The sequence below is a fragment of the Sinocyclocheilus rhinocerous genome, unplaced genomic scaffold, assembly GCF_001515625.1.
Source record: "Sinocyclocheilus rhinocerous isolate Xijiao unplaced genomic scaffold, SAMN03320098_v1.1 scaffold303, whole genome shotgun sequence".
Taxonomy (NCBI): Eukaryota; Metazoa; Chordata; class Actinopteri; order Cypriniformes; family Cyprinidae; genus Sinocyclocheilus; species Sinocyclocheilus rhinocerous.
In genome coordinates this window covers 256,225-266,780 of record NW_015656152.1, presented here as the reverse complement: position 1 = coordinate 266,780, position 10,556 = coordinate 256,225, and the positions used below count along the sequence as shown (strand labels likewise).

Here is a 10,556-nt window from a genome sequence, read left to right as displayed (position 1 = left end):
CTTATTAGATTACAGCCGTTACCGGGGAAACTGCTATATCTCCAGCTCCCAAAGCGCCTCCTGCTGGCAGAGAATTAATTTGCAGTCTGTGGGAAACACTGGTGTCTGTCAGCAAACATAAACAAAAAGCATCCTTCAGAACTGTTTTGAGAAGGTGCTTAAGTTTTGAGCCATGTATTATTACTCTAAATTGGGCTACTACTACTATTACTATCTTGTACCCTGCAATAATCATTTGCTCAAACTCACTTTTATGAGATGAATGGGGAAAAAAAAGAAAATTGGCCAAACATATCGGCCAAAAAAATCGGCATCATATATCGGCCATCGGCTGTCCTGATTTCTAAATATCGGCATCGGCCAGTGAAAAACCCATATCGGTCGACCTCTACATGCAGTACTTACGCTCCTCGTAGCTGCTGCTGGATGTGGAATGTGTGAGAGCATGTAACTCGTGCGACATCAAGGAGAGGTCAAACTGAGACGGACTCTCGTGTTCCTCGTCGTCTGGAGACTGTTGCATGATCTCTTCAATCTCTTCTATGACCTGATTAACACGCAGGTTTGAGGTCAAATGTCAAATGTACAGGTCTGACTACAATGTTGTTAGTGAAACAATTCAAAAGGCTCATAAAACACCCAAATCGTGTTCGGTTTTAAATCTACTGCTGTAAACAGGTTTCTATGATGGTCGAAGAAAAGGTATAGAAAATATCATTATGAAAGTTATTATTGCATCTATAACTGGCCCTCACTAATATAGTCTCAAAGGTCTGAAGTGTATATACCTGTTCTGCAGTAAACAGCGGCTCCTCGTTCACACATGAGATGATGATGGTGTGCATGTCCATCTGATCTCGGAGCTCCTCGTCATCAGACACATCAAGATTATTGACCTCCCCCCTCTGAAATACACACACGTGCAGTGTGAGCTCTGTCTGTACTGATTGAAAGGAGAGATGGATGAATGGATGGACAGACGGATCTCACCTCCTGAGGCCGGAGGTTCAGCGTGGGCAGGTGTAGTGAACGAGTGTGAGAGGTTTTCCAGTCCACTGGCATCACATTGCCATAGTTCTCCGTCAAAGTGTTCCATATCCTGCGAAACAACAAGAAAACAGAAGAATAAATTAGAAAGACAGTATCTACAAGATTTCATAAGGTTCATATATGCAAGTTACGGCTTCATACTCATAAGCCTGTAAAGCCTAACATATGAAGTAAAAGTCAGAAAAAATTATTTTCTTTTTCAAATGGAACAGTTTATTGTACCTTTAGACAAAATCCAAAAAGAAAAAAAGTTTGCATACATGTTTTTTGTTTGCGAGATATGCAAAAATATGCAATTTGATGCCGTTGCTGATATTTCTATGGCCAAAAAGTAATTTGAAATTCTGTTAGCTTGTAAAGTAAATCAATAAGATTTAGATAACAGCATAGCAGACTATTTACATAAAACACATATAAATATCAGCTGACACTCTATTTCTCTCAGAAATGTCTTAGTAAGTTGATATTAATATTTCGTTTTATGATCCAAGCCCTGTAGTTTCAAAACATATAATGTAATGCAATACAATGATTGAGAGATGAACAAATAAACGTTCATCAAAACCCCGCTTTAATTAAGTAAGTTACATCTAAGTTGCTTCAGGCCAGTAAATGTTCATCTTGAAATATTATTAACACTATAAAAGTTATTCTTCCGTTTACTTTATAAAAATAATTAAATATTTGATTATCAGAGTATCACGTTCAAAATATTGTAACGGTAATATCACAGTACTTTTTTGCAGGAAGATTTTGGTGAAATTAGCTAATATGACATTTACAAAATACCCTTTCAAAAATGTTACTCCACGGTATTTCCCAGAATACCATGGTACTAGCACGGTAAATCATGGTACTTTACTGTAACTTAGTGTAAATAAAGAATCACAGCAAAATATGAAACCTGACCACTAATTCTCTTCTCATTTCAGTAATTCAAACTGGAGCGAGTATATTTACACAAACGTATTTACCGTATAAAACATGAAATACTACATGACATATTTTTTACGTTGTTATAATATTTGGAGTATGTTTTTGTCACTCACTCGTCGTCGCGCAGCAGCTCGCGCTCACTCACGGCACTCACTGAGACGCTCCTGCACGCGCTGCTAGAAGACGGGAAGCTCGCGCTCAGCGTCTCGTCGAAAGAAGCGAAGCTTTGGGTCGGCGGTGAATTCTCTGGTGCCGCGGTCCAGCTGGTGTGCGAATCGGCTGCTTTGAATTCGTTAAAATCCTCCCAGTCTTCATCGAGCGGAGCGACCGAGGCCGCCATGACTGTGGCGGACGACGGGACGCAACGGACGCAACGTACGCGCGCGCGATAGGGGGCGGGGCGACGCTGCCACGCAAACACGCGTAATCAAAGTCGCTTTCACAAACTTACTCATTTCAAGTAAGGTACTAGGATCTGTTTTATTTATAACTTTGTCTACATCCTGTACCTGTAACAAAAAAAAAACTATTAAAACTTGGACTGTTTGCTCCCATGTTGGTGTTTTTAAAAAAATAATATTTATTTAATAATTTGATTATTTTGCGTATGTAATTTTGTTTTCTTTTTCGATTTGGTTTATGTTTATTTGGTTTTATCTTTGGTTTATGAATAAATAAATGTATTGTTTGATTGATTGTGGTCTGCAATCCATGTTCTGTATTCAATTATTGTTTAAGAATAGCATTTGTTATTTTTACTGTTACTTACTTTTGATCATTACTGTCATTATAGGTTTTATGTATGCATTTCTATTATTTTTATTTTGTGTAAATAATGAATATTTTTACTTGTTCTTTCTATATTGATTTGAATTGTAATTATATCTGATTGAGTTAAAAAAAGAAGTATTATTTAAATGCTATAAAATTGTTACTAATTAAAATAATAGAACAAACACCAACCTTTGAACATAATTAAACCTAGAAATAAAATAAAAATTACTAGTTAATAAAAAAAATCAAATAGTGTCTTAATAGCAATATAAAAGTAATATTATTTGAAGTTATCGATGTATGTTCTAATTTTATATAAAAATTATTGTACATGATGGTAATTTTACAGTACCATCTGCTACTATTACTATAACGCCTTTTGTAGTACTTTTTGTAGGGGGGTTATTTTTGTCACAAAGTAACCAAAAGTACCCAAATATTCTGTAAAGGTTTAAGGATTAAGCACAGTTTAACCCATGCAGGCCAGGTGAAATGCTTCATTATGTTTCAAAACCCTGAATGCTTTATTGAAAATATGCATACATAACACATCTCCTACACAACAATACAAAACAGTACAATCACTTTTTGAAATAACACATTTAATGCAAATGGATGCCCTTCGTACAGGAGCAGTTATCATGAGGAAAACCTCTCACACGTCTGATTCACAGTCAAACATGAGAGCAACACACCTGCAGTTAGCTGGAAAAGAGATACTCTTGCATATGGTTAGTAGAGTACACAAACCCCACAGTACAAGAGTAACAATACTACCCCCATATCATCATATGCATTACTAATATGTCCACTGCTGTAACGAGCAGGCTTGTTTTTAGTTCTTTAAAACAATGAGGAGAAGCAATAGCCAAAGAAACTGCTCTCAGATCAGCTAAATGAACAGCAAAGATGTGTCACAGTGCACAAGCATCAGCCTGGTCCGAGCAGCGACCAATTATTGTTGAGATTTTATTAGACTTTTTTTTTGCTTATGGCACAAAATGGTCCTCAAGTAAACAGGCAAAATTCAATGAAAACCAAAACAGGCAGATGTTGCTGACCAACTCGAAGCCATTCGATATCAAAATCCATTTACAAATCTTTAATAACTGGAAAATCATCCATGACTTGTTCTCAAATAATTGCTTGTAATCATTTCCACAAGCTGTCAGGTTGGCAAGGATAAACCCTTAAAAATGTCTCTGTAATAAAGTGACGTAACTTTAGAAAAGACTTTCTGGATAATTTGGATTTCCGAGGCAAAGGCCGGGGAGTTTAGCACCATCTCATGACTGTGGAAAGCATATGTGGATGTCAGTAAAATTATGGTTAATGTAACTATTTTTTTAAATCGAAAAAAAAAAATGCTAATAATACTTAAATAAAAGATTTTAAAAAAGAGGAGACAATTTATCTGGTTATAGTTTAATATAATGATACAGAGATAAAGTCAACCAAAAAAAAACAAAATATTGTAAACCAAAAAAAGTAACAAAAACTTCCATAAAAACAGGCAGAAAAGCATTTCTTTTCAAACATTTAATATCAGTCCATAGCAAATATTTCTCTCCAAAAACGGGACTCAAAAGCTGGATATTTGGTGGAAACATCTCAGATCAGGGAACGTGACCGTGTGGATATAACTCAACTAGCGTACAGGCAGAGCTTTCGTGTGGATGAAATCATTGTGGATTTGAAGACGGTTTTATTTTAATGCTGGTATGGCTGCTGCGAGAAACTTTATATGGGGGCTCTCAGCTCAAACGTTGCTGCATAGGTCATTTATACGCCACAAACTCCTCATCAGGAGCCGAATATCTGATTGACATTTTGAGTGTCACAGTATCTTTCTGTTTAAAGCTGTGCGTTTCGCCCGCAAAGTCGATTTATTTTTGTACTAATATTACAAAGTCTCTCTCCCGAACGCCACCTCTCTAAGGTAAGTGGTGAAAACGAGGAACTTCGCTAATAGCTTTCTTTTTTAAAAAACAAAACAAAAAATGCTTCTCAAGTTTTTGTTCCACAGATGAAGGTCTCTGGGGCTTCGATCAGATTCTGTTAAAACGATTCGCACGGCTAAACAAGGGACACGCTCACGCTGGTGTGAGAACAGTGCCACATGCGAACGTACACCAACTTTAGGCACATTTGAACACTCACACTCTCACACACGGGCTGTGCTACAGGAGGGAGGCCGAAGCAGAATTCAGTCGAACATTTAAACTCTCAGAGATCGAAATGGCGACCTCTGACCCCTTGCTGATGCGTGCGAGTCCGGTTGAAACCAATGCATTTGTGTTCTGAAAGATAAAAAAAAAAAAAAAAACGGAAAAACTACAGCACTCCATCAACACTAAAGCCCAAGCTGATCAACTGCTAAAGGAACGAAAGAGAGAATTGCTATTTCTTTAAAAAAAAGTGTTTCGTCCTCTGCCGCTGGAGGATTGAGAGCGAGAGAGAGAAAAACATTGAGTGTGAGTTTATACACCCGGCCGGGCGCTCCAGCTCTCGTCTTCAGGCCTAATGAAAGGGTAATAATGTGGGAACAGCCGTGGAGGGAAAGAGATCAGATCCGTCGGTATGGAAGCGGGTCGAATCAGCGTCAGGTCTCTGCTGCCTCCGGACACCTGAAAGCGAGGCTCTGAAACTCTTTCGCGTTTGGACTCGTGCGTTGTTGTGGAGGAGGACAATGCTGTAATTGTGTTTTTCTCTGTTGGATTTCGCATTTTTCGATGCGACAAGTCTTCTGTTCCAGGGCTGCCATCAACTGTCCATACTGCTGCAACTCTCTGAGAAAATGAGAGAAAAATCGACTTTCATTCAGCAAAAGTGACAGCTAAGACATTTATAATGTTACAAAAGATTTGTTTCAAATAATGCTGTTCTTTTGAACTTTCTACTCATCAAAGAACTTTCCACAAAAATATGAAGCAGCACAACTGTGTTCAACATTGATAATAATCAGAAATGTTTCTTGAGCAGCCAATCAGCATATTAGAATGATTTCTGAAGGATCATGTGACACTGAAGACTGAAGTAATGATGCTGAAAATTCAGCTTTGATCACAGGAATAAATTACATTTTAAAATATATTCAAATAGAAAACAATTATATTCAATTGTAATAATATTTAGCAGTTTTAGTTTTTTACTGTATTTTTTTGCTCAAATAAATGCAGCCTTGGTGAGAAGAGACTTATTTAAAAAAAAATCAAAATTCTGAACAAGAGTGTATAAAATAAGTAAAAATAAGTAAAAAATAAATAATTCACGACTGAAACAAATTAAGTAAACGTTATTTTATTTTTTTCTGACTTTTTTTTAGAAGAGTGTTGTATTAACAAAAAGTCTATCCTTCTGTTAAATTATGACTAATCAGAGCAAATATTCATTAGTGCAAAAACGTCAGTTACATCAATACAGTGAAGAAGCTTTCTGAAAACAATCAGGCTTTTGTAAGTCTCATTCTCTAGAAATATTGCTAAGTGACCAAATAGTCTCTGTTCCTTATAGAAAAAAAAAAAGCTCGTTTATGACACAACTACACGTAATGCACTATTGGCTGAATGTCTGACAGCCTCAAAAAAGATTAAGCTGTAACAAAGTAGTTACATAGTTTCTCAGTAATGCTTAAATTCAACAAAGGTATTTTACAAAACCCATTTTAATTCTGTAACAAAGCATTTCAATATGAAACAGGATATTCAATTAGATACGACAAAAAATGTAGAGTGGGATTTTCTTTTTATTGCAATGCTGCAATAAAATAACTCTAAATAACTCAATACTTTCCAAAAACAATTTTAATAAACAATAAACAAGTTTGAAATTTTTTCTTCAATTTTTTTAATTTTAATTTATTTATAAAATATACTGAATTGTGAAGAGTTTTATATGTTAGGCAGTTTGAAGTCAATTTACAAATAACGGTTATTTTTATTTTTAAAATGTAAAAACAAGGCAATTTCTTTTTTCAAAAAAAATCTGAAAAAATGCAAATTAATAACATTATATATATTGTATTATTATAATATTATAATTGTATAATTATCTACATTGCAGGTAGTTGGAAGTCAGAAAAAAATGTAAAAATGAACAATATAATTGTAATTTTTAAAATGTCAAAAGACAATTTTTTTCATGTTTTTTATGAATAATACCCTCACATTGAGAACAGGAAAGTGTATTAAGTCATGCTGATTTTAAGAACATTATTGAAACTCAATAATGATTGAGAAATTCAATAATGATCTCAACTTGGATTATATCTGTCTGTATTATTAAGTATTATCAATGAATCTGAAGAATGGAAGCTCTAACTCTCAGTCCTGTATTTTCTGTGACTGGATAGTATGTCGGTACCATTGAGGCCGTCCTGCTCTTGTGCGTCCAGGAAGGGTGCGGGTCCCCAGATGCGGACTGTGCCGTCGTCAGAAGCGCTGGCCATAAGATTGGGAATACAGGGGTTCCAACTGACACAGTTCACGGTGCGTGTGTGTCCCGTCAACTCCACGATCGGCAGCTCGCTGCGCTTGTGCCAAATATATACCTTATGATCTGAGAGACACAGCAAGATTGAGTGAGATTCACTCGAAACACACCTGAAGAAAGAAGCTGAGGAATAAACAAAAGCACCTTCACTGCCGCTAGCGATGAAATCCTCGTTGTGTCCACCGAAGCAGGAGTGAATGGTGTAGAAACCCTGTGTCACACCCTGATACTTCCTGACCAACACACGGTCCTGTAGGTCCCAGAGATGAACGCCCTGCGTTACGAACAAACAAAAGATTTGGTTAGGACATCACCACAATTTAATATAAAGATGGTAAATAAGATAAGGATGACATTGCTGCAATACAATTTGAAAATGAATTTTAAAAATGTGAAAAATAATTGTAGGAATTATTAATAATACTTAGTAATTATTATTTAATTATAAAACATCACACAATAAAATAATATAAAAATCTCAACAATTATTCAAAATGAATGAATAAAAAAAAAAAAGTCAAATATAACTTTAATTATCAATAATTGTAAACATATTAAATTATAAAAAATAACACTATTTAATTGAAAGGTAGTAAATATATAAAAAGATAATATAGCTGCAATAAAAATCATGTGAAAATGAATTTGAAAAGAAATGAATTTGAAAAAATTTTCAGAAAAAGGATGAAAATAAAAATATTAAAAGTTCTTGATTATTATGATAAAAAAAACTCTATTGTTTTATTTTTAAACATTTTGGATGTTGTAATAACGATGTAACGTATGTTTGAGCTTACCTGAGTTGCTACATTTAACAAAGCTAATCTTCCATTCTTGGAAACAGTGAAAGACATTATAGGATGATCCTCCTGAACTCTAAAGTACAAACAGAGAGAGAAGCAAAAGGTCAGACGCAGATTTCAAAACTCGGAAGCGTCTGAAAATCAAATCAAACAGCTGCTTACATGTTTCTGTCTGTTAGGTCCTCGAAACTGTATCCACGGATCCTCTGGTGCGTATCAGAGGCGAGAACAGTCCGGCCGTCGGCCATACACCAGAGGCACTGCACACGCACGCCTTCCCACGACTCCAACAGGTTTCCGTCAAGATCCTGTCCAATCACAACCAACAACTCATTACTAAAGAGAAGCCTGGCAAATCCGACAATCAAACCTCTTTAAGTCCGTTCTGAACTTACACACTGGTAAAACTGCCCTCTCTGTCCTCCTGTAACAAAGCGCTTGCCGTCAGGGTTCCAGGCGACGCTGGTCAAGCTGTCCTCATGAGACTGACTCATCTTTGTCCGCAGTTCTCCTGTCTGACCGCCAGGTGAAAGAAGAGAGTCAGAGGTCAGAGGTCAGAGCTGAGCTACAGATGAAGTCTACATCTAAAGCACTTCAGTGTAAATGATTGATATTTATTACACAATTTATAGTGTAATAATTTAAATTTTTTAATTTAAAGATAATAACATAGTAACACAGCTATATATATATAAAAAAAATAAAAAAAAGTACTTTTTTCCCCAAAATAATAAATAAATATTTAAATAATTTAATTTGACTTTGGAAAAAGAATCAGAAATTAATTTATTTTAAAGTATTAATTCATTTTAATTAGTAAGTAAGTAAAAAAAAAAGCTGGCCAAAGTGCTGAACAGAATCAGAGTTAAAACATAAGACAAGCAAGACAAACCATAAAACAATAAAATAAAACATAAATAAAATCAAATTAGAATGCCTGGGAGTAAAGATATGTTTTCAACATTGTTTTAAAAGTTACAATAGAAGGTGCAAGGCGGATGTCCAAAGGCAGTTGATTCCAAAGACGGGGGGCGGCAACTGAAAAGGCCCTATCAACCTTTGTTTTTAAACGTGAACGAGGGACAACTAAAAAAGCCCTGTCAGAAGATCTTAAAGATCTGGAGGATGAAAGAGGAGTAAGAAGATCTGTGAGATAAGATGGGGCTTGACCATTAAGAGCTTTAAAAACAAACAACAACATTTTAAATTGAATTCTAAAATGGACAGGGAGCCAATTTAAAGAGGCCAAAATTGGTGTAATATGATCAGTTTTCTTTGCCCTGGTCAACAGCCTTGCAGCAGCATTTTGTACCATCTGTAAGCGTGCAATGGATAACTGAGAAAGACAAAAATACAATGAGTTACAATAATCAAGGCGAGAAGTAATAAAAGCATGAATGACCTTCTCCAAGTCATGAAAAGACAAAAATGATTTCAGTCTCGACTCGAGATGATCCGTAATTGATAAAAACTGTTCTTAACAACTGAATTTATTTGCTTAGTCAAACAAAGTTCAGAGTCCAAAATGACACCAAGATTCCTGACCTGTGAAGAGACTAAGAAATGATTGCCAAGCTCATTTATAAAAACACTTCTCAATTTTTGGGGGCCAAAGATGATTATTTCTGTTTTATCTTCATTACGTCGAAGAAAACTACTAGATAACCAATTCTTAATGTCCCCAAGGCAGGCCAATAAGGGTTCAATGGAGTCGCCAGCTTTGAAACGTTATGCCTCCTAATAATATCTCCCAAAGGTCGTATTTAGTGGTAGCTTATCAGTGGTGACTGTCAGTCAATGTACATATGAAGCAGTTCCATAGTTTAATGTGAGGTACAGATAAATATTTAAGTTGTTAAATACAACTTCACGTAAACCTTTCTCTCCGCTACGGCTGTCTGTCATCCTCCATTCAGCATTCAAACTGCACGTCGGTCGCGTTCAGTTATGACAGTCAAGACGACGAAACTCTCTCCAGGATGATACAATGTTCTTATTATTATAATTGATCTGTAGATAAACATCAGTGGTTTTGCATAAAAGGACTTTATCTTGCTGGAGTTTATAGCTAATTCTAAATCATGTTACTTTCTACCGGGTGTCTGTTAGAGATCACAACACTGGCGTACAGAGCACTATGAATTGTTCTTCACGCGCACAGTAACTGAAATTTAAAACTGTTTAAAGAAAAGGCTAAATAAACTATCGCACATATATAATACACTACTCATGAGTATCTCTTCCCTTTGTGCTTTGAACTTTTCTATGCGGAGCGCTGCACGCTGTGACTCCGTGTTGCTTCAAGCGCGTCATTCTGCGCACGGGATACGCACAAGCGCTTTGTACCGCTCCGTATTGGAACCTTTCATGTTATAATACTTTTGCGCAATGAAAGATTGTTAATAGCCTTTCTTGTTCTGTCTTATCTATCATATGTTGCTGCCTCATTACTGTGCTATAAATGTAAAAGAAATGTATTTAATTTATTGCATATATTTATAT

At 35.8% G+C, this 10,556-nt stretch overlaps 2 protein-coding genes across 5 annotated transcripts in view; both read right to left on the bottom strand.

The window, feature by feature from the left end:
• Nucleotides 1-2,376, bottom strand: part of LOC107719364 (fasciculation and elongation protein zeta-2-like) — an 11,115-nt gene extending 8,739 nt beyond the window's left edge. For all 4 annotated transcript variants that reach the window (XR_001637509.1, XM_016526768.1, XM_016526769.1 and 1 more), the window contains exons 1-4: nt 2,100-2,376; nt 991-1,099; nt 789-905; nt 406-547 (exon numbers count right to left, since the gene is read on the bottom strand). Coding sequence is in view for 3 of the 4 variants with exons in the window: in XM_016526768.1 (XP_016382254.1) it covers nt 406-547; nt 789-905; nt 991-1,099; nt 2,100-2,326 (595 nt within the window). In the remaining variant the exon portion in view is untranslated. The remainder of the gene's footprint in view (nt 1-405; nt 548-788; nt 906-990; nt 1,100-2,099) is intronic.
• Nucleotides 2,377-4,222: 1,846 nt separating this feature from the next.
• LOC107719398 (WD repeat-containing protein 26-like) overlaps nt 4,223-10,556 on the bottom strand; it is a 19,928-nt gene continuing 13,594 nt past the window's right edge. The window contains exons 6-11 of the mRNA XM_016526812.1: nt 8,450-8,599; nt 8,217-8,362; nt 8,049-8,127; nt 7,396-7,525; nt 7,123-7,317; nt 4,223-5,549 (exon numbers count right to left, since the gene is read on the bottom strand). Of these exons, the coding sequence (XP_016382298.1) occupies nt 5,524-5,549; nt 7,123-7,317; nt 7,396-7,525; nt 8,049-8,127; nt 8,217-8,362; nt 8,450-8,599 (726 nt within the window). The 3' untranslated portion in view covers nt 4,223-5,523. The remainder of the gene's footprint in view (nt 5,550-7,122; nt 7,318-7,395; nt 7,526-8,048; nt 8,128-8,216; nt 8,363-8,449; nt 8,600-10,556) is intronic.